This window comes from Brassica napus, chromosome C3 (assembly GCF_020379485.1).
Source record: "Brassica napus cultivar Da-Ae chromosome C3, Da-Ae, whole genome shotgun sequence".
Classification (NCBI taxonomy): domain Eukaryota; kingdom Viridiplantae; phylum Streptophyta; class Magnoliopsida; order Brassicales; family Brassicaceae; genus Brassica; species Brassica napus.
Genome location: NC_063446.1, coordinates 54,764,503 through 54,785,641, shown reverse-complemented (window position 1 = coordinate 54,785,641; position 21,139 = coordinate 54,764,503). Strand labels below are relative to the sequence as shown.

General features: G+C 33.5%; 1 protein-coding gene and 1 long non-coding RNA gene across 2 annotated transcripts; one reads left to right on the top strand and one right to left on the bottom strand.

Moving 5' to 3' along the window:
• Window positions 1–537: 537 nt before the first annotated feature.
• Window positions 538–873, bottom strand: BNAC03G57340D. Its single transcript, XM_013824468.1, has one exon. The coding sequence runs from the start codon at window positions 871–873 to the stop codon at window positions 538–540; it is 336 nt and encodes a 111-aa protein (XP_013679922.1).
• A 13,635-nt stretch (window positions 874–14,508) lies between these two features.
• Window positions 14,509–18,941, top strand: LOC106386437. The gene is made up of 3 exons (XR_001277511.3): window positions 14,509–16,940; window positions 17,029–17,132; window positions 17,227–18,941. It is a non-coding gene; the product is annotated as an uncharacterized LOC106386437 (long non-coding RNA).
• The last annotated feature ends 2,198 nt before the right edge of the window (window positions 18,942–21,139 follow it).

The window sequence follows — 21,139 nt, the reverse complement described above, 5'->3', positions numbered from 1 at the left end:
TTGAAACTTGATTTTATCAACTCGGTCATACATTCAAGGTTAAAAACACATATATGAAGACCTATAGTTAATCAAGTAACTTCATTTATTTTGCATGCATACATGATACATGTTCGAAAATTAAAATGCATGACATGAGCACATACTACTATAGCTATTTCCTTTCATTTTTGATAACAATATACAAAACGATAAAACCAATTAAACAATTTAGGCCTCTGTTCAAGGATTGGCATAGACAATGACGATTTTCGAATGATATGTATAATCTTGATAAATTGAAAACCATATTTGTTTCTACGAGTAAAGGTTATGCGAGTTAATTTAGAAAATTAATAATCATGATTTTTTATTTCTTACTAAATTCAGGATATGGTCAACTCATGCAGTTATTATCAATACTCAATAGCCATTTGGTCATTGGAAAAGACACGATCTCTCGGTCTCTCTCTTCCCTTGTCTTCGGACAAAAGAAATTTGCTGTCTGATATTGTGTTTTCATTTTCTTTGTGAGCATATTTTTTAATTAAAAAAAGACTAATCTGCTGCTGGCCAAATGACGTCACTCAGCGACGGAGCCACCGTAGTCTTCTCCGGCTTCCAAGAAGCCGCAGGTAAATCTTCAGCAGAAGCTACCGGCATAGATACGCCGGGGCTTTTGATTACTCGTCGGCGAGTGCTCCAAGACCTAAGGTTTCTCATATGCCTCACAGATTCATAGATACATATATCATAAGATGAGAGTCCTAAGAAATGATGGTGTTTGAAAGACGCTGAAAACATTGACTGAGCTCTTGGAACCGTCGGAGTAATATTCCGGAGAAGATGCTGTAAGCGTCCGAAAGGTAGAGGCTTCACCGGAACCGAAGCCATGGTTGTTGGGAGTGGGAGGGCTTCTTGGTATCTCAACAAAGACTCAAAACATGTTCGCCTCTTTCTAATTACATAAATACTCAGATTTACAGCAGTGGACAATTATAATTACAAACACAGATTTGTGTGCATAAAAAATATTATATATATATATTTTTCACAAGTTACAATGAAATGTACAGTAAAGGTCTTGCATTAGTAAATTAAGGGCTTGTAACCAAATATTGAAAGGAACTATACCTGTTTATTTTAACTATAATTGTTTAGTATATAGTATAAATATAGCGCAGTTTGTTATGAACCAGATTGTGGATGGCTCATAACCAAGAGATTATGATTTGTAATCTTTCCATTTATCTATGACGGTGTAATCTCCTGTATAAAGAACCTCTATGTTATGAATAATGATAGACTTTTCATTACTTTTATAACACGTTATCAGCACGAAACTCTAAATCCCTAAGCTAATACCCAAATCGAAAAACCCTAAAACCCTAAAAGCCTAACCCTAGCCGGCGATCCGACGAAATCGCGTCTCTTGTTCCCGCAATTGTTCCAGCTCGCGTCCCCGATCAGCTTCAGCCCAAGGCGTTCCTGATCCTAGCTCAGACGTTCGCGACCTGAGAGCAGCTCCAGCACGCGACCTCTTCTTCGTTCGCGACAGCATCAGACAGCTCGCGTCCGACGATCAAGGCGTTCTCGATCAAGCAACAAAGGACGTCCGCGACCCGATAGAAGCGACTCGATCCATTCCAGCTCGCGTCCCGTTCGTGTCCAGCTCGCGGCTCAACTCCTTTGGTGGTCCGATTCAACAATCATCTAAGGTTAAAAGGTAATTCAAAACCTAAGAACCCATAATCAAACATGGATTGATTGATAAATAATGAAACCCTAAAACCCTAATCTTTATTAATCAAAACCATAGGGTAATAGATCAAAAATCCTAATTGAGTAAATCGAAGCCTTAAAAATTCGATACCCCAAACCCTAAATCATGTTCCTACATGATTAAAACCCCAAATCAGTTTTTTACAAGTTAAAATCCGATAAACCCTAACTCTATATCTATAAACCCTAAATAATATAAGTATCATAATTAATTATACTATAATTATCAAATCACATATTAAAACCCTAATCGAATATTTTGAAATCAAAACTGTTTTCGGTTTTGATCATTGAGGCTTTAAATCTGATTGAATCTGATGCTATGTTGCTAGAATTGTTTGACCGTTAAATTGATATATTTATTTTCTCATCCTGGTTGGTTAATTGTTAATCTGATTTAAAATTGTTTAAACCGACCAGCCTGTTAAAACATTGATTGAATCCGATAGGTTGCGAGCTTGCTTTGCTTATATAATCCGATAGGTTGATAGATTGATTGAGGTTTACATGTTTAAAATCCGAATGATCTGATTGCATGATTCTTGAGGTTTAATATCATCTGCTAGGATTGATAGTTTGTAATCTGATCTGTTTTAAATAGAAACCCTAAATAATCTGTATGATAGGTTATATTGATCTAATTTGGATGTCTTTGAGAATTGAGAATCCGTATGCTAGGTTGATAGATTCATGATAAAATCTAATGTCTTGAGGTTTAAGATTGTATGCTAAGTTCGATTAAATTGATTGATCTGATTATATGTTTTTGAGGTTTGATAAATTCGGATACTAGATAAATTATTTACACACGGTTTATGCTAAATACCAATCAGCCTTGAAACTGATTCATTGAAATTCATGCTTGAAATCTATATTCTAGTATTGCTAAAATCAGCCTTGAAACTGATTGAGTCTCAACGGATGCAAATGTTGCTGATCCCTTGACTAAACCTCTTCCACGACCTAAGCATGAGAGTCATACTACTGCTATAGGCATAAAGTTTCTTAAGATGTGATCTTGATTCTAGTGAGAGATTTTTTTTTTTTTTATGATATGATGTTCAGGTTTACATACATTTGGTTATGTTTTAAAATTAAAGGAATTGTTTCAGATTTATTTTATTATTGGATAATTAAATAAAAGTCCCAAAATGATTTATATCATTCTTATAGGTCATCAAGTACGTGACTTGATCATGAAACCCTATATGTGAGAGATGTTATAAATTATTGAGGTCCCTAGTCAAGGTTGTTAACTTGGGACATTAATAACCGAGAATGACTAGTATGTGAGGTGATTGATGACTAAGTTTCATGGAGTCATTCAATATGTGGTATTGAAGTCAATCACATGGATATGTGTTAGAGAACACATGATCGGACTGACCCGCTATGAGAACTCTACAAGATTGTTATATGAGTGTCATAAGAGTTTCTCATTACGACTATAGAGTATAGTCCTTAGACCTGAGTTCGTCATGATTCCTTATTTATGGATTAGTTCACTTTGACCTTGTCAAACGTTAGCCGTAACTGGTGATTATTAAGGCATTGATTAGGTGTTTTATGAAGTTTGTAAAGAACAGGGATGGAACAAGATGGAATTTGTCCCTCCCATATAACGGGAGATAAATATCTCTGGGCCTATCGAAGATTTGATACTGAAAAATGCATGGCCGTGCTCAAACGAGGTGATTGTCAGTCGTTTGTTTTATCAGTGTAAATCAGAGTTCGATAAACGTGATCTAGCTTAATAAGGATGACCTAGTTCTTGCCTTATGTTGAGATCGAGATATAGAGACAAAAGGATTATGAGAATAGATGATTCTAGTACAAGTGGGAGATTGTTGGGAATGTCCTAAAATCATTTGTACTTACTCTTGTTAAAGTCGTAGTGTCGAGATTGACAATCGTATAAAATTAGGTGGTTATAATGTTTTGCTAGAAACCGCTTATAATTTATGAATTGAGAATTCATTACTAATTTTATATGATCCTATAGGGTCACACACCTAAACAAACTAGATGAAAAATAGTTGGGGTTATACGATATTTGTTATATGTATTTGTTATATGAGATATATCAAATTCCATATATATGCAATATCAAGGAATAATATTATTTATACTAAGTGTTATATATGATATAACACACGTACACTAAGTGGAAGAATAATTGTTGTTTCTTCTGATATGGGCTTAGCCCATTGAACACTAGGTTACGTGCATCATTAGGTATAAATGATGATTATGGTGAAACCAATTGGTCATGCCGAACCCTAAATACAAAGTCAGTCAAAAAGGTTTACGTCACTTGCGAGATTTGATCTCTGCGGCACTAGCATCCCGTTTCGATCTAGTTTGTGTGCGTGTGGATACCGGTAGAGGCACAACATTTGGAGTGCTAGAAATCTCGACTTGGTTTATTCATCTTTCCGCTGCGTTTAATCAGGTATATCGAAAACCCTAAGATCTAGATTTATTTCAGTATTTACATGAGATCTAGGCAAACCGAATTCATAGATTGATTTATAAATAGTTATAAATAGATATGAATTTCCAACAGTTTCTAATCGTGAACACCGATCATAAAAATATAATATTGGTAGATAATATAAACAGGTGATTGACATAACCTAAATTCGTGTCCTCTCAAAGACGAACGAATCTTCGATTAACGGTTAAAAGGTCGATTATTGATTAGTTCTCCCTTCTCACACGTTATAACTTTTGTTTGTACTAATACCTTACCCCATCCATCTAGAAATCTTGGTTCAAACCCTACGTTACCGGGTAAAAGATGCCTCTTCTTTGCATTTTTTTCGGTTCTGTCTATACGAGTATTGCAATTGGAAGAACTTTGATAGTAAAAAAAAATCAATTTTGAATCCAAGATTTTTATTGTTCTTATATAATTCTCATGTATGTGAATACGAATCCATCTTTTTTTTTCTACCCAAGCAGTCTTCTCATTTACGATCGACATCTTATGACGTCTTTTTTGAGCGAATTTTATTCTATGGAAAAATACAACATTTTTTAAAAGTCTTTGTTAATAATTTTCCACAAAGTACTTCACTTGTGTAATAAGATTGGTGCTGATTTGGACAAAGCAGAGAACGGCGAGTCTTTGGGTTTCGTACCGTCAATCTCATATCAATCAAATACTCCTTCCGTTCTTAAATGTAGGATATTTTAAAGAATTTTGATGTTCCAATATATAAGATGTTTTCATTTTTCTAGGTAATTTTTTACGTAACCAATCATATTTGATAATCTATTTTGTAATTGGTTGAATAACGTTAGTTTATAATTTTAAAAATACTTTCTAGACAAAAAATAATTTTCTTAATATACGTGTTTTTACCTAAACATCTTATATTTAGAAATAGATGGAGTAACAAATAAACAATCTTACCCACAATGCGAAGTAAAACCAAGCTATTAAAATAAGCATGCTAATTTTCATAAAAAGTGACTTTGAGACCCAAGATTCTTCTGCCTGTTTACACAATCGATTTTTTTTGTTAATTTATTTATGATATATATCTTCTCGGTTTACTTGGTTACATGTATAGATTAGTTGTACCAATGAACTAACACTTATTTAGGTTAGATTGTTGTATATATATAAATCTGATGTAATCATTTTCCTGATTAAGAAGATATATTTTACTTACTTCCACACTGTATCATAGCCAAAACAAATTTATTCTTCCACTTCACCAAAATTCATTTTTTTCGTTCGATATTTTATGAAATCTGAGCTCAAGAATCAATATCGATGAGCGTTTCTCACCTCCGATTGATCATCATCTTTTTCATTGAACTTCTTGAGTTCATTTTGGATATGTGTCATTTTTTCTCTTTCGTTTGAGCTGCGATTGACTTCGGATTCATGTTATATTCACTGATTCGTCATTGTTCTTGCTTAATCGTCATCTTCTTTTTTCGTTTCTACTTGATCTATGAGTTTGCATCCGGTAAATCCAGCAGTTCTTAGCTCAGTATGAATATCATTTCTTCATACATAACTCTTATCATGTTGGCTTGGTTTTGGTTTTTGATCACTTAACATCCAATGCTAAATTTCATTCTTGGCGTCACTCGGTTTGTCTTGCCTTATATGTCAGAAATAAACTCGGTTTCATAGACGACACGATTCCAAAATCTGTTGATAATCAGTACGAGCTTATTTAAGGGCTCACATACTGTTTGGAGGGCAGGGGGTAATAGATGTCAAAGAAAGTATAGAGATGAAACTGGTTCTTTGTCACAGTGTAACAACGTGGTAGCTACTTGGCTAATGAATTAATATAAAAAAAAATCTCCCAGTCTTCTTTTCATGTCAACTTCTGAATCGATCTGAAAGAATTTATTGACCAAATTTAATCAAGATGATGCACTAAGAACATCATTTGAGAAGTTTTTATTAAGGTTCAATGGATGTTACTACATACTATATTGATTTAGTGACTCTTTGGGAGGACTACAAGATCTATGTTGAGTTACTAGTATGTACCCTTGTTCGGAAACTCGCTAGGCGCTACGCGTGCGGCGCATCCGGGCCTAGCGATTTATTGAAAAAGCGGAAAAAAATCGGGGAGTACTCGGGGAGGAATTTTTTGTATTTTATATGTATAATACTTAATTTATACCTATATTATAGGCTAGTGGTTTGGTCATTAGTATGACCTGAAATATTCTAGGTTCTAGGTAATTAGAGTGTTATTTAATTTCACTGTTTTTAGTAAACTGTATTAAATTAAATATAAGTATATGTAAAGATATACCAAGATAGTGCTGTTGTCCAGTGGTTTGAGTTTCTTATTTACTCATTGGGTTCACGGGTTCGAACCGAGAAAAAGGTAATATTTTTTAATTGTAAGTTAATGCGAAATTACTATATTGCCATTATCTCCTTCCTCTCAACTCTGTCGAACAGAAATCTCATTTTTTTCACTTTACCTTTCTTTTTTTAAGATTCTTAACCGTTTTCATTGATTTTATGATGTTTTTAACCCGATTACCCTAGATTCTCAACGAAACATTCGATTTTGTACTTGAAAATTAAGAAAAAGTGAGTTTTCTGTTGATTTTTTTTTTAAAAAAGCGTTGAATCGTGATGTTAATTACACGGACGCGTTTCCTTATAACTCGTTCTACGCGGCTAAAACGCGGAAAATATACGGCTACCGCCTAATGCTACCGCCGAGGTCTGATTCGCCGCGGCCACCTACCGTGTAGCGATTATTCGGACGACTACTCGGCTCCGCGCCCGAGTTTTTGAACAAGGGTATGTACATATGGCCGTTGAGAGTGTAATACAATTTTTCTATGGGAACAGCTGCAATAGAGGAATTGTGTAACTAAATTTTTAATGGGACTTAGTGAATTCCATGATTCTAGTCGAAGACACATACTGATCGTGAAGTCGACGCCATCCACTGAAGATGTATTCAACATGATTACTGATGATGAAAGGCATAAATACATTAAACATGTTACGAAGTTGGATAATGTAGTTTTCAACACTACTGGTTCTTAGATTGGTTATGACTAGCAACATGAGAATTCATCGTTTGCAACTTAGAATCATAACAATTACATGACAAAAGAGAGACTTTGTGTACTAACTATGGGATGCTTGGACATGTTGTGCAAAAGTGTTTCAAGCTACACAGATGTCATCTTGGTCATAAGTTTCATCAGTTCAATGGTGGTTTATCTAAAGACACCAATCAAACATGTTTTGTTCCCCGTATATAAACATGAAAATAGTCACTCACACAATGAGTTTGTCTCCATACCTAGAACTCAGAATGCATCTCACATACCAAAGACTAATATTGGTGCGAATGTCATGAGTAGTTTTGAATCACTGTGTATGCCCTTTCTTGCTACAAATGCCATCAATCTGGATCTAAGTCATCAACTAAGATCAACAACTACAATTTTAGATTCAGCCTCTCCAGAGTATGCAGTCCCTCGACGTGCTTCTATAACTTAGAATGGTCACATGGCTGCACAGTCATCTTCTGGTAATTTACCGTTATACAACTCTCTTTCATTTCAACATCACTGTTTATCTTCTATTTCTAATCCTCTTTCCATTGATTCTTGGATAATTAACAGTGGGGAAACTTCACATGTTTGTTATGATTTGGAAAAGTTCAGTGATCTCTATTCTGTTACTGGAGTAACATTCTCATTACCTAATGGCATTAGAGAACCAATCACTCATATGTGGACTATAAGAATTTCATCGTTTCTAGTTTTTTATAATGTGTTTCATGTTCCTTCTTTCCTGTTTAACCTCATTAGTATGATTTGTTTGCTTCATGTAAATAACTTTGATGCTCACTTTCATCCGAATTTTTTATGTTATCTAGAAATATATTCAGCGACTGATGATTGGTTGAGTAATTCTTATCAACAATATCTATATACTTAAGCCATACATCATCCCTGCTTTTATCAAATTTTGTGGATCCTTGCTTGCAAATGGACATCTTTGGCATCAACGCCTTGGACATCTTTGGCATCAACGCCTTGAACATCCATCACATGTCAAGTTAAAGCTTCTTTCTGGTATATTACATTTGTCTTAAGTCTAGTTATGTTGAGTCTGATCATTGTTAAATTTTTCCTCTTAACAAATAAAAATTATTACCATATACCTCTCGTAATCATTTGTCTTCTTAACTAGTTAATTTGATTGATTTAGATATATGGGTCTATTCTCTGTTGAATCTTATAGAAGGATATAAATATTTCTTAACAATAGTTGATGATTGTACTTGTGTCACTTGGATTTACATGTTGAGAAATAAAAACGATGTTTCTACTGTTTTTCCTGCTTTTATTCAACATGTTAAGACTCAATATCATTCTGAAATAACGATCATTCGTACTGATGATGCTCCAGAACTTATATTTGCTATAATTTTAAAAATCATGGTTTAGTTCATCGATTCCCTTGTGCTTATATGCCTCAAGAGAACTTTGTTGTTGAGCTTAAACATCAACATCAGTTAAATATTGTCCGAGATTTACTATTTCAATCTAGTGTTTCATTAGAATGTCTGCATTTATACTGATCTGTTTCTCATCAATAAAACATCATCTTATGTTTTTCACAACAAGTCACCATATGAATTGCTTGCTAAGAAACCAAATGATGTTATGAACCAGATTGTGGATGGCTCATAACCAAGAGATTATGATTTGTAATCTTTCCATTTATTTATGACGGTGTAATCTCCTATATAAGGAACTTCTATGTTATGAATAAAGTTAGATTTTTCCATTACTTTTATAACATGTTATCAGCACGAAACTCTAAATCCCTAAGCTAATACCCAAATAAAAAACCCTAAAACCCTAACCCTAGCCGGCGATCCGACGAACCCTAAACCCCGATCGCGTCTCTTGTTTCCGCATCTGTTCCAGCTCGCGTCCCCGATCAGCTTCAGCCCAAGGCGTTACTGATCCTAGCTCAGACGTTCGCGACCCGAGAGCAGCTCCAGCACGCGACCTCTTCCTCGTTCGCGACAGCATCAGACAGCTCGCGTCCGACGATCAAGGCGTTCCCAATCAAGCAACAAAGGACGTCCGCGACCCGATATAAGCAACTCGATCCATTCCAGCTCGCGTCCCGTTCGTGTCCAGCTCGCGGCTCAACTCATTTGGTGGTCCAATTCAACAATCATCTAAGGTTAAAAGGTAATTCAAAACCTAAGAACCCATAATCGAACATGGATTAATTGATAAAGAATGAAACCCTAAAACCCTAATCTTTATGAATCAAAACCATAGGGTAATAGATCAGAAATCCTAATTGAGTAAATCGAAGCTCTAAAAGTTCGATACCCCAAATCCTAAATCATGTTCCTACATGATTAAAAACCCAAATCGGTTTTTACAAGTTAAAATCCGATAAACCCTAACCCTAAATCTATAAACCCTAAATAATATAAGTATCAGAATTAATTATATTATAATTATCAAATCACATATTAAAACCTTAATCGAATATTTTCAAATCAAAACAGTTTTCGGTTTTGATCATTGAGGTTTTAAATCTGATTGAATCTGATGCTATGTTGCTAGAATTGTTTGACTGTTAAATTGATAGATTTATTCTCTCATCTTGCTTGGTTAATTGTTCATCTGATTTAAAATTGTTCAAACCGACCAGCCTGTTAAAACATTGATTGAATCCGATAGGTTGCTAGCTTGCTTTGCTTATATAATCCGATTGGTTGATAGATTGATTGAGGTTTACTTGTTTAAAATCCGAATGATCTGATTGCATGATTCTTGAGGTTTAATATCATCTGCTAGGATTGATAGTTTTGTAATATGATATGTTTTAAATAGAAACCCTAAATAATCCGTATGATAGGTTATATTGATCTGATTTGGATGTCTTTGAGAATTGAGAATCCGTATGCTAAGTTGATAGATTCATGATAAAATCTAATGTCTTGAGGTTTAAGATTATATGCTAAATTCGATTAAATTGATTGATCTGATTATATGTTTTTGAGGTTTGATAAATTCAGATACTAGATAAATTATTTACACATGGTTTATGCTAAATACCAATCAGCCTTTAAACTGATTCATTGAAATTCATGCTTGAAATCTATATTCTAGTATTGCTAAAATCAGCATTGAAACTGATTCATTGAAATTCATGCTTGAAATCTATATTCTAGTATTGCTAAAATCAGCTTTGAAACTGATTGAGTGATTAATAAATCTTTTTACTAGTCTTTCTAAAATCCATTGATTGTTAAACCCTAATTGCATGATTAATTGAATCCGTTTTTGGTAATCTTGATAAACCATAATATTATGAGCACATAGAAATAGTATTGCTGAGACTTGCTAGAAATTGACTGATTGATTAAATGCCTTTAAGATTGATAGTCTCATTGTCCTCACAAGATTGAAATCTGAATTGATTGTTTTTAAGAGTACAAAGATTATCCTAAATATTGAGTAATATATGATTTGAGATGCCAAAAATCAACCTGGATTTTTCTGCCCTAAATCTCTCTGGAGATAATTATTTACGGTGGGCATTGGATACAAAGATTATCCTAAAGTCAAAAAGACTTGGTGAATGTATCATAGAAGGCAATAATGCCAATGAGAAAGATTGATACATGGCAATATTAATTATTAGCCATCATCTTATTAAGAGTCTCAAAGATCAGTATCTGACTATAGAGAATCCTCTAGACCTTTGGACAGAGTTAAAAATCGAGATATGATCACCAAAGAACAGTGTTATTAACAAAGGCCCTATTTGATTGGAGGAATCCCATAATCCAGGACTATAAGTCCGTGGATGAGTCTATTGCTAGCTGGGCAAAATAATGGATTACTGATGAGAAACAGTGAATTGAGACCTCCTGGATTAACCCCATTACCTGATACCAATAAGGCCGCAGAAAAAAAAAAAGGTAACCACGTCCAGAATGATAGACCACACGGTCATGGCCGTGGAGGGTGGAAAGGACGTGGCCATGGCCACTATAACACATTTGGCTGTGGGAATCACTATGGCAGAGGCCGTGGGTATCAACCCAATTTGAGCCATGGTCAAGGCAGTGGCCGTGGTATATCCTTTAAACCACAAAGCTCGACCAAATCAGTGTGCCATAGATGTGGAATGGGGAACCATTGGGCTAAGATATGAAGGACCGCCAAACATTTTTGTGGCCTCTTTCAAAGAGAGTCTGAAAGGGAAAAATTCTGAAACCCACTTGGTCTATAAAGATGGTGAAAACAATTTCGAACATGATCAAGATGATCTTATAGAATATGAGACTTATGATTGCCTAAAAGAATCAAGTTGATAATCTGATTTCGACATCAAACTTGTATGATTCCTTTGCTTGTACGCTTTCTCTGATTTTTATCTCATTGAATTTATTTCTATTACATTGTCCGCTTAGATTAAATTAATGAATGATTTTTCTATATGAGTACACTGAAAAACGCCAATATAAGTACTAAAGTAGGTATCACCAGTCTGAAAGAAAACTATGGCTAGGCTAATATATTATTGCCTAAGGGTATGCATCTAGAAATCAGTGATGCCTTATATTCACGCAGCTCTAAGAGCAAGAGCAGCCTATTGAGTTTTAAAGATATAAGAATGAATGGTTTTCATCTTGAAACAATGGGCAAAAGAAACAAAGAGTTCCTTCAGATATATGTATAAAATCGCTCAAAGCCATAATAAGTTCTAAAGACTATACATGCATTCTCTACTGACCTAGAGTATGCATAGATCAGTATGACAGAGGCTAAAAGCCTGCGAAAATATACACTTTATGGCACGACCGGATTGGCCATCCTGGTTCAAACATGATGTGAAAATTGATTTTCAAAAGGCACACATTAAAATATAAGAAAAGTTATCCCAAAGAATCTCACGTGCGTAGCATGTACACAAGGGAAACTCATTAGGTCATCACCCGTAAAACGGCTACGAGCCCCTTTTTCATAATAAATACTATATGTCTAGATAATACTGGTGAATACATGTCCCAAGCGTTTAAATGATTATGGTATGTCCATGGGGGTAAGTGTGGACAATTCTATGATACATGTCCATACCAAGAACGGATAGACCATAACTTATGAGGTCAAAACTCCCATTCACAGCTTGGGCCACCCCGAAATTTACATGCACCTAAGTTAATACGCATCAGACCATTTAGTGAGCATAGATATCCCCTATCACAATTATTAACGGGTCAAGAGCCAGACATACCCCATCATAAAAACATTTGGATGTGCTGTCTATGTACTAATTGCTCCACCACAGAGAACTAAGATGGGACCTCAAAAGGAGGATGGAGATATATGTTGGATATGATTCTCCCACAATAATAAAGTACTTTGAGCCAACTATGGGTGATTATATTTGAGGCCAGGTACACGGATTATTTTAAGACCAGGAGGAGAAAAAAATAATAAAGCTGGTAAAAGAATGGTAAAAGAAATAGAATGGAATCAACCATCAATGTCTTGGCAAGATCCTCGGACTAAAGAATGTGAAATAGACGTCCAAAGATTATACATTTACAAAGCTAGCTAATCAAATGCCAGACACATTTGCTGACCCGAAAAAGAATGACTAAGTCATATATAAACCAGCTTGTAAAGCACCAACGAATTTTATGTCCAAGAAGAGACACAGTCAAGTTGCTACAGAGTCTAGACAACGTATGAAACGTGGTAGACCAATAGGTTCCAAAAGATAATAATCCTCGGAAACAAAAGAAAGATGCAGAGAATGATAATCAAAATCCAAATCCGAGGTTACTAAGGAAACCATCCCAGACATGGAGATAAGGCCGGCCGGCTCTAAGGTACATGTAGCAAAAAATGTAGCTTGGGATGCCAAGCTGCAAAGTATTAATGGTCCTGATAATAATGAATCTCAATCGATTATATCATGTGTGGAATATAATGGAACCAATAAGGAATGTCGACATAAGATGATTTATTTGCATACAAGGTAACATTTGAATTTAGGAATATAAGCGAGGATCATGAACCCACGTCAATATAAGAGTGAGCACTCGTAGAACAGATTGGATTGAATGGAAACGTAGGGTTAACTAGTTTAAGGAAGAAAGGTGTATTTGGCCATATGATTAAGACGCCATATGATGTTAAAACCAGTGGATATAAATGGATCTTGTGAGGAATAGAAATCGAGAGATATAAAGCTGATGTTGCACAAGGATTCTCACAAAGACCAGTAATAGATTATGAGGAGGCATACTCCCATGTGGTGGATGCAACTACTTTTAGATTTCTCATAAGTCTGGCTATATAAGAGAGAAAATTAGACTTGCAGCAAGTTGATGTAGTGACTGCATATTTATATGGTCCACTGGATAATGAAAGTACCAGAGGGTATTGAGCTGAAAGTACAACAATTTCTCGAGAACAATATTGATAATCATCAAAGTATATGATCTGAATATCCTAGGAACCTCTGGATACAATTTCCCAAACAGTTGAATATCTCAAGAAAGAGTTTGAGATGAAAGATCTTGGAAAACAAAGTTTTGTTTGGGATTACAGCTTGAGTACATTAACAATGAAATCCTTGTGCATCAAATAGTATATACAGAAAAGGATACTCAAGAGATTTAATATGGACCAGTCTCACCCATTATCTAGTACATGGGCGTGAGATCACTTATTTTGGACACTGATCCATTCAGTCCAAAGGTGAACGATAAAGAAGTCCATTTAGTCCTGAGATGGACGATGCAGAAGTCTTGTTTTAGAAACTGATCTGATTGGTCCATAAAAAGGACGATGAAGAAGCCTTTGATTTTGGTTTATTTTATACTAACCAGCCCAAAGAGGGGTTATTTGGTTTTGTTGATTTGTTTTCACACATGTTATGTTTTACATATGGTGGTACACGCATATCACAGCAACATCATCCAAGATTTTGTGTGTGTGTATTTGATGTCGATGACTCAATATGTTCGATCAGATTGTGGCATGGTCGTTGGTAAAGAAGAACCAACTATCATGTTCGAGGACGAAGCATATTCTGCCCAAGATCTTCATCACCCACGGATTGCAGAAAATTGGAGAGGTCCAAGGGACCTTCAGTAATGTCCAAATCAGGGGGAGTAATGTGTGTTGTACTCTTTTTCCTTCACCATGGTTTTGTCCCAATTGAGTTTTCCTGGTAAAGTTTTAATGAGGAAACATTAAAACACATTACAAGCTCTAAATGGTTATGACATCCAAGGGGGAGTGTTATGAACCAGATTGTGGATGGCTCATAACCAAGAGATTATGATTTGTAATTTTTCCATTTATCTATGACGGTGTAATCTTCTATATAAGAAACCCCTATGTTATTAATTAAGATAGACTTTTCCATTACTTTTATAACAAATGATTACATTTTTTTTTTGTTTATTTGGATGTTTGTGCTATGTATCTACTTTTCTTGATAATAGATATAATTTGACTCCACATGCTGTCAATGTGTGTTTCTTGGTTACAGTTAGGATTTCAAAGGTTATAAGGTTCTCCATCTTGACACTTGCAACATTGTTTATCATGAAATTATCTTTTCTTTTGCCACTAAGAAACCGAGTTCTTTAGATTTCATGGACATATTTAAAAAAACCATATTACAAAAATGTATACTCATCTGGTTTCAGATTTTACTGTCTCTGACAATGCACATGCATTTCCATCTGATAACAGTCCTATCTCTAATGTCCCACCTACATCACATGAGGCTGTTACAACAAGTACAAGACACAGTTGCTTGATCATTGCCAGACCAATACGGAATGCTAAAGCACCAGGTTACAAGCCTTACTATCATTTCTCTTTGCTATTTCTCCTTCCATTTCGAATCCTTTATATCTAATTTCTTATGTTCATACACTTCCGCATTTTTCTCCATTTTATCAGTCACACAGTTTCTCTTATTCTCTTGACACTGAGCATACTACTTTCAAGCAAGCCATGTTATCACTTCAGTTTAAGAAAACTACGAATGATGAACTTCAGACTATGGATGAGATAATCAAATGAGTAAGAAATATAGAAATCTTTATATATAAAAGAAGCTTTGCTTCTCTCCTAGGTATGCCAACAAGGACGCCAAATAAGAAATTCGTTGAACGACAGCTTGACACGTGTCCAAGGGGAACAAAGCTCAGTGTTTCATTTAATTGTGAAACACTTTCTTTGTGGGCTACGTAATGTTTATGTTTGGGACTGAAGTGAAAGTTATTGGGCTCCGCATCAGTCAGCGTCATCCTTTCTTCCTCCTCTTGAATCCTCAGCGGAAACTTCTCTATTCTAAGTTCTGCTTCTGTTCATCTTCCAAACGAAAAAAATCTAGAAACGTTACGGAGTTAGGCTGAGTTGAAGCGTCATCTTCAATGCATTCACTAGCCGTTGGTCTCTACTCCTCACACGATCTACCTTTAAAAGCACCCACCTCCCTTTACTTTCTTTTTCAGAATCTTCCACTATAAAAAGGTGTGCTTTATCCCGTGAAATTCATCAATCTAATAGTCTCAATCTTGAGCTTCCTAAAACAATAGCCAGGTCTATCTTTATCCTTTCCACATCACAATTATATGTCCGTCAATGTTTCCTAAAGCTCTAGATCTATCGTCGTGACCTCTCCTATTGTTTTCTTCAACGACGTCTTTTCAGGAGTAAGCGAAGAGAAGATGAGAAATCATCTCTTTCCAAAGGTCATCAATGTTGGTATGATTTCAGCCTCGAAGAACAAAGATTTATCATCTTCCTTTGATTTTTCTTTTCTTCTACTCTCAGTGATTTCCATACCTCCTCATTTGTTAAGCAAATTTATGATTTTTCGTAGCCCATTATTGGCCTTTTATATGCATGATCAATCTGGACTAATGGGTTTACTGGTAAGCTATCTTACCTTCCCTTTTATTTTCAGTGTAAAGGAATAAAGCTGAACTTGTTGATTCAGAGTTAAACATGTATATGTGTGTGAAATTTTGATTTGATGGTCTGGGAGGTGATTGGGGATATCAGCTTTCTCAGAAGAAGACAACATATTCTGAAGGTGCTGATTACAGAGTTAAGGAAGACAAATATATTCTCACTCGCTTTCTCCAACGATTGTCTTTTCTAAACCCCCAAAATCATGAATTTTTGCTTCCATCCCAGTGTGGATGTCTATGACAATATTTGTTTCGATATTCTTCAGGTATAAAACAATCATTTTGCTTCTACTACTACTTGTGTTTAACTGGTTAATCTCAAGCTACCATATATCAAATAAGCTATATAACTTTAAAGGAAACAGAAAAAATGTTTTACATTTTTTGTAGGATAAATGGTCATCCGTTTGATGCAGAAATGTTCTACTTGAGGCATGTATGCACAAAGTGACAGAAGAGTCAGCAAAACGTGGAGCCGTTTGGTCTGAAAAGTGGCCAGAGTAGAGATTGTTCATCTAAGGAAGACACATATGGAAATCAGCACAAGAGGATTTCACAGCAGACATGTACGTTGAAAAACTATTGTTTCAGAGTCATACCTCAAGGGTGTAGGAATTGATTGGTGGTATGTGAGAAACGTTATTGATTGAGAGCGAGAGCTGTATATGGAGGGTAAGTACTGAAAAAAAATCTTTCACCAATACAAAATTGGCTCCATGTATCTGTTACTAAATGATATATCTCTCTTTCTGGCTTTCAGTTTTATTGCTGCATTGAAGGATCTGAGACTCTGTGTGATTAATGTACTTTCCTCAAACTTACGACCTTCATGATGATTCATGTATTCTCTGCACTGAAGAAGAGGTATGTATATATACATCACTCTCACATATATGCATCCCTATTGCCTTTTTTATATTTATGAATGCAAAATCTGATGTGTAAACAAAACCTTTAGGTGCAGCTTGGTGTCTGTAATGGCTGAAGTGGACCGAATTCTTATATCACAAGGAACATTTATAGTAAGTGATGACATGGAAAAGATAGGAGAAATTGAGAAGATGGTGGAATCACTGAAATGGAATGTAATAATGACACATTCCAGATATGAAAAAGGAGTGATCTCTGTTCAGAAGTCATGGTGGAGTCCTACAGAGGTCGAGACCATTACATCGGCGATAGCAAGTGAAAGAGAATTGGTTTAATATATATAGTTTTATGAGAATGTTTCTTTTATGATCACGTTGATTGTTTACATTGTATTAGGCTAATATGTGTATCCTTTTTTGCATTGACGAAGATTGTATACAAGACATTGTCCCTATAATGTAAGCTTTTATAAGTTTTTTATTCGGTCCTAAACAGCCGTGGAATATTTACTACTGCAGCAAACTTATATAGACTTTCTATTTGAACTATAGGTATGATGAGCTCATGTTAATTACATCACCAAAGAACTCTTAATAGAAAAATAAACTAGAGCAAAAAGAATTATTAAATTAAAAAAAAATTGTAACAAATTTAAAATATAACTTATTAAATTCAATAACAAAATATAGTAAAATTGTTACTATAAGAAATAACTTATAAAATAAAGTCAATGTAAATTCTCATACCGAAAATTAATCAATAAATCTTATATTAAAAATTATAATTAGTTATTCAGATAACATGGTTTTGTTTGGTGTCCAAATATAATAGCATATACAAAATTCAAATAAATATCTATATTTTTAAGTAGTAACAATTGATATTAGGTTTTTATGCTATCGATGAATTACCTACTTTTCTTTTAGTTACTGTAAAAGAAAATAGGTAATTCTTGGCGGTTAAACTCAATCTCCATGTTATACTAATTATGTATATATATATATATATATATAAACATAATAGATATAGACACGTTTTCATCGATAATCACAACTATTATATTAGAAAATTTAGTCACCTAACGAAACTAAATTTGTGTCTTTACAGTAAACGTGTTCAACAAAAAAATGATAAAAATTTAAAAAGAAATTATAAAATAACATTCCATACATTAATTAGAATAAAATAATTTAAACTAAAAAAATGTTAAGCAAAATATAATAGAGAAACTTCTCGCGCGTGGAATATGATGAGTCCATGTAAATATTACATAACCATTATAAAAATAGGAGATCTCCATTATAGAAATGTACTATTTGTATTGATAATTGATAGAATTAGAGAGATGGAGATGCTCTTAACAGGAAACAATTTGGTTTTGGTTCGTACTCAATTATATGTTCGCTTCAGTTTCAAATGTATTTTGTTAAGAAATTGTACAATCAGTGATGTTCTTGCTTTAGTCGATAATGTTTGGCAATAACAATATTTAACTGATAACATGGAGATTCATTATATCGACACAAAATAATGAAAAAATAAATAATATATATAGTAGAAAGTCTATAAATTAATACTCGGCAAATGAATAGACACAATAATTAATAAATTTTACTGATCTTGAATTGGACATATGTAAAATATAACTTAATTCGATAAAATAGTAATAACATAACTTTTGTATAAACATAAACAAATCATCTTTTAAAAAATGAATTCATCTTTCTTTCTTTTTTAAAATTTCACTACTCTGATGTTTTCATTGAACTACAAATAAATGATATTTATATACTATCATCAAATTTAACACACATTATATATCAAATAACTTAATTAAGTAGATAAAATTTAACTAACATATAGTATCATAAAGGTAATTTTTTTGGAAGACAGAAAAAACTATTGTAAACAAGCAAAATATAATTGATCACATATAAATCTCTCACCTAAAACTTTCTAAAAGACGAAAATCATTATCATACACATTTCTTGCAAATGAAAACCTAAAAAATAAATCACAAATTCATAAAAAATAATAACCTAGATTACAAGTAAATCATATCCCGCCCGTAGGGCGGGCCGACCCTAGTATAACATATTTCTTCGTTTTTAAACAAACTAATAAATAGCCGGCTTGAAATTAGTTAGGGAATGTAATATTATAGATTGAGTAAATCTAATCATATATTTATTAGTTTAAATCTTACCATAATTAGGCTAGATTCTAGGATCAGTAATATTAATATTAAATGTTAGGCTAAAATGTAAAAATAGTATAGGGTATAGTTTTTTTAATTATTCTACCTAGAATCAGGGTTATGTCCAAAGTTGTGTTTCTTTTTTACTAGTATTGATATGATAAATTTGCATTTTTTATAGTTAAGATCCATTTAACCAAACAACTAAGTTATTGTCTTATGATTCTATTAGATTTCATTAGTAATATTAATTTGCATTTTATTTGATTACATGATACCTAATATACATGATATTTTATTGATAGTTATTTTTATTTTCAAATAAAATGAATATAAAATGGCTTGACAGTTATGCATATTAATATATGTTGAAAAGTATGCATAACAATAATGCATAGTTATGCATACATAAAGATTGTTTTACGTTAAGCAAGATGTGTGGTTTTTTGCCAACAAGTTTTACCCGTAGTCATGCATACATAAAGATTTAATTGTTTTTACTTTCTTAGTCATCCAAACCATTGGTTGTATAACATTTTGTACAATAAAAAATGTAGATATATTATATTATTTGGTTGATAAATCTATTTGTAACGTGTAGGTTAGTATTTGTTATCAATATAATATAATATGACTAGTTACGTGACTCAATTAAATCCTTAAAATTTAAAAACCAATTATGCAATATATAGAGTTAGTCAAACTATTTTTTGTATATATACCGATAATCGTATGTATATTTTTAACTAAATAGTGTATTAAATCAAAATTTATTATATTCTCAAATTACTTTTGATGGAAAACCTTAGAAAATGAATGAAAATCGTATGCAGTATAAAATGAATAAGAACCAGAAAAACCATTAAAAATGAATGAAAATAATTAGACACCTTTAGATATTTGATTATTAAAATATAGGATGATTAATATAGTGTAAGATCTTTAATATTTTTAGATTTGGTTAGATAATATGTTTGTTATTATTATGTTTATGATGTTTGATACATGTCAACCTTAGTTGGACCATTAAAATTTATTTTATAAAGTTTTTGATAATTCAAAAACAAGTCAATAAAATTAATTTATTTTAATATAATAAATTAAACAAAACGTAATGAAACATATTTTAATATTCGGTGTGACTATATAATTTCGGAGTCCCATCAGAATTGGTGATATACCATGTTTTTACCACTTTTTGACCATGGTATAATTCCTATATAGAGTTTTCTATATTCGTTTGGAATCTGTTTTATAATATTTTCAAGTTCATGTATGCTTTTGAAAACTTTGAAGATTTTGGAGCTATTTGAGGTGGATAACTATTCAGTCGCATCAAAAATTTTGAAACGGATGGAGTACTTCCCATGATCTTCTGAAGCTCATATTTTGACACAAGAGTTGTGCTCGTTTTACTGAAACGTGGTCCGTCTGACGCACGAGAGAGAGCTGTAGAGGTTTTAGTATAGTGTCGACCGAAACCACCTTGGTATCAAATAACACTCCTTCGGACCTGCTTCCGACGAGTTTATCCGCTTCCAAAAATTTTAGTTTGGTTCTAAAGTTTTATTTATTTACAAAAGTGCCCATGACGTGATATAACCTATACATATCTATTTTCCAACCACATTTAGGTTAATCTTTGTTTTGAGATTGAGAGAGAAGAGAAGAACTCTTCCGGGAGTCTTCTTGAAACTCTTGTGGAATTATCTATTATATCTATTCAATATTTGGTTTTTGTTTCTTTAATCTTGTGTTCATATTGTTAAGATTTAGGGATTTTCTAGGGTTTATGATGAAGTG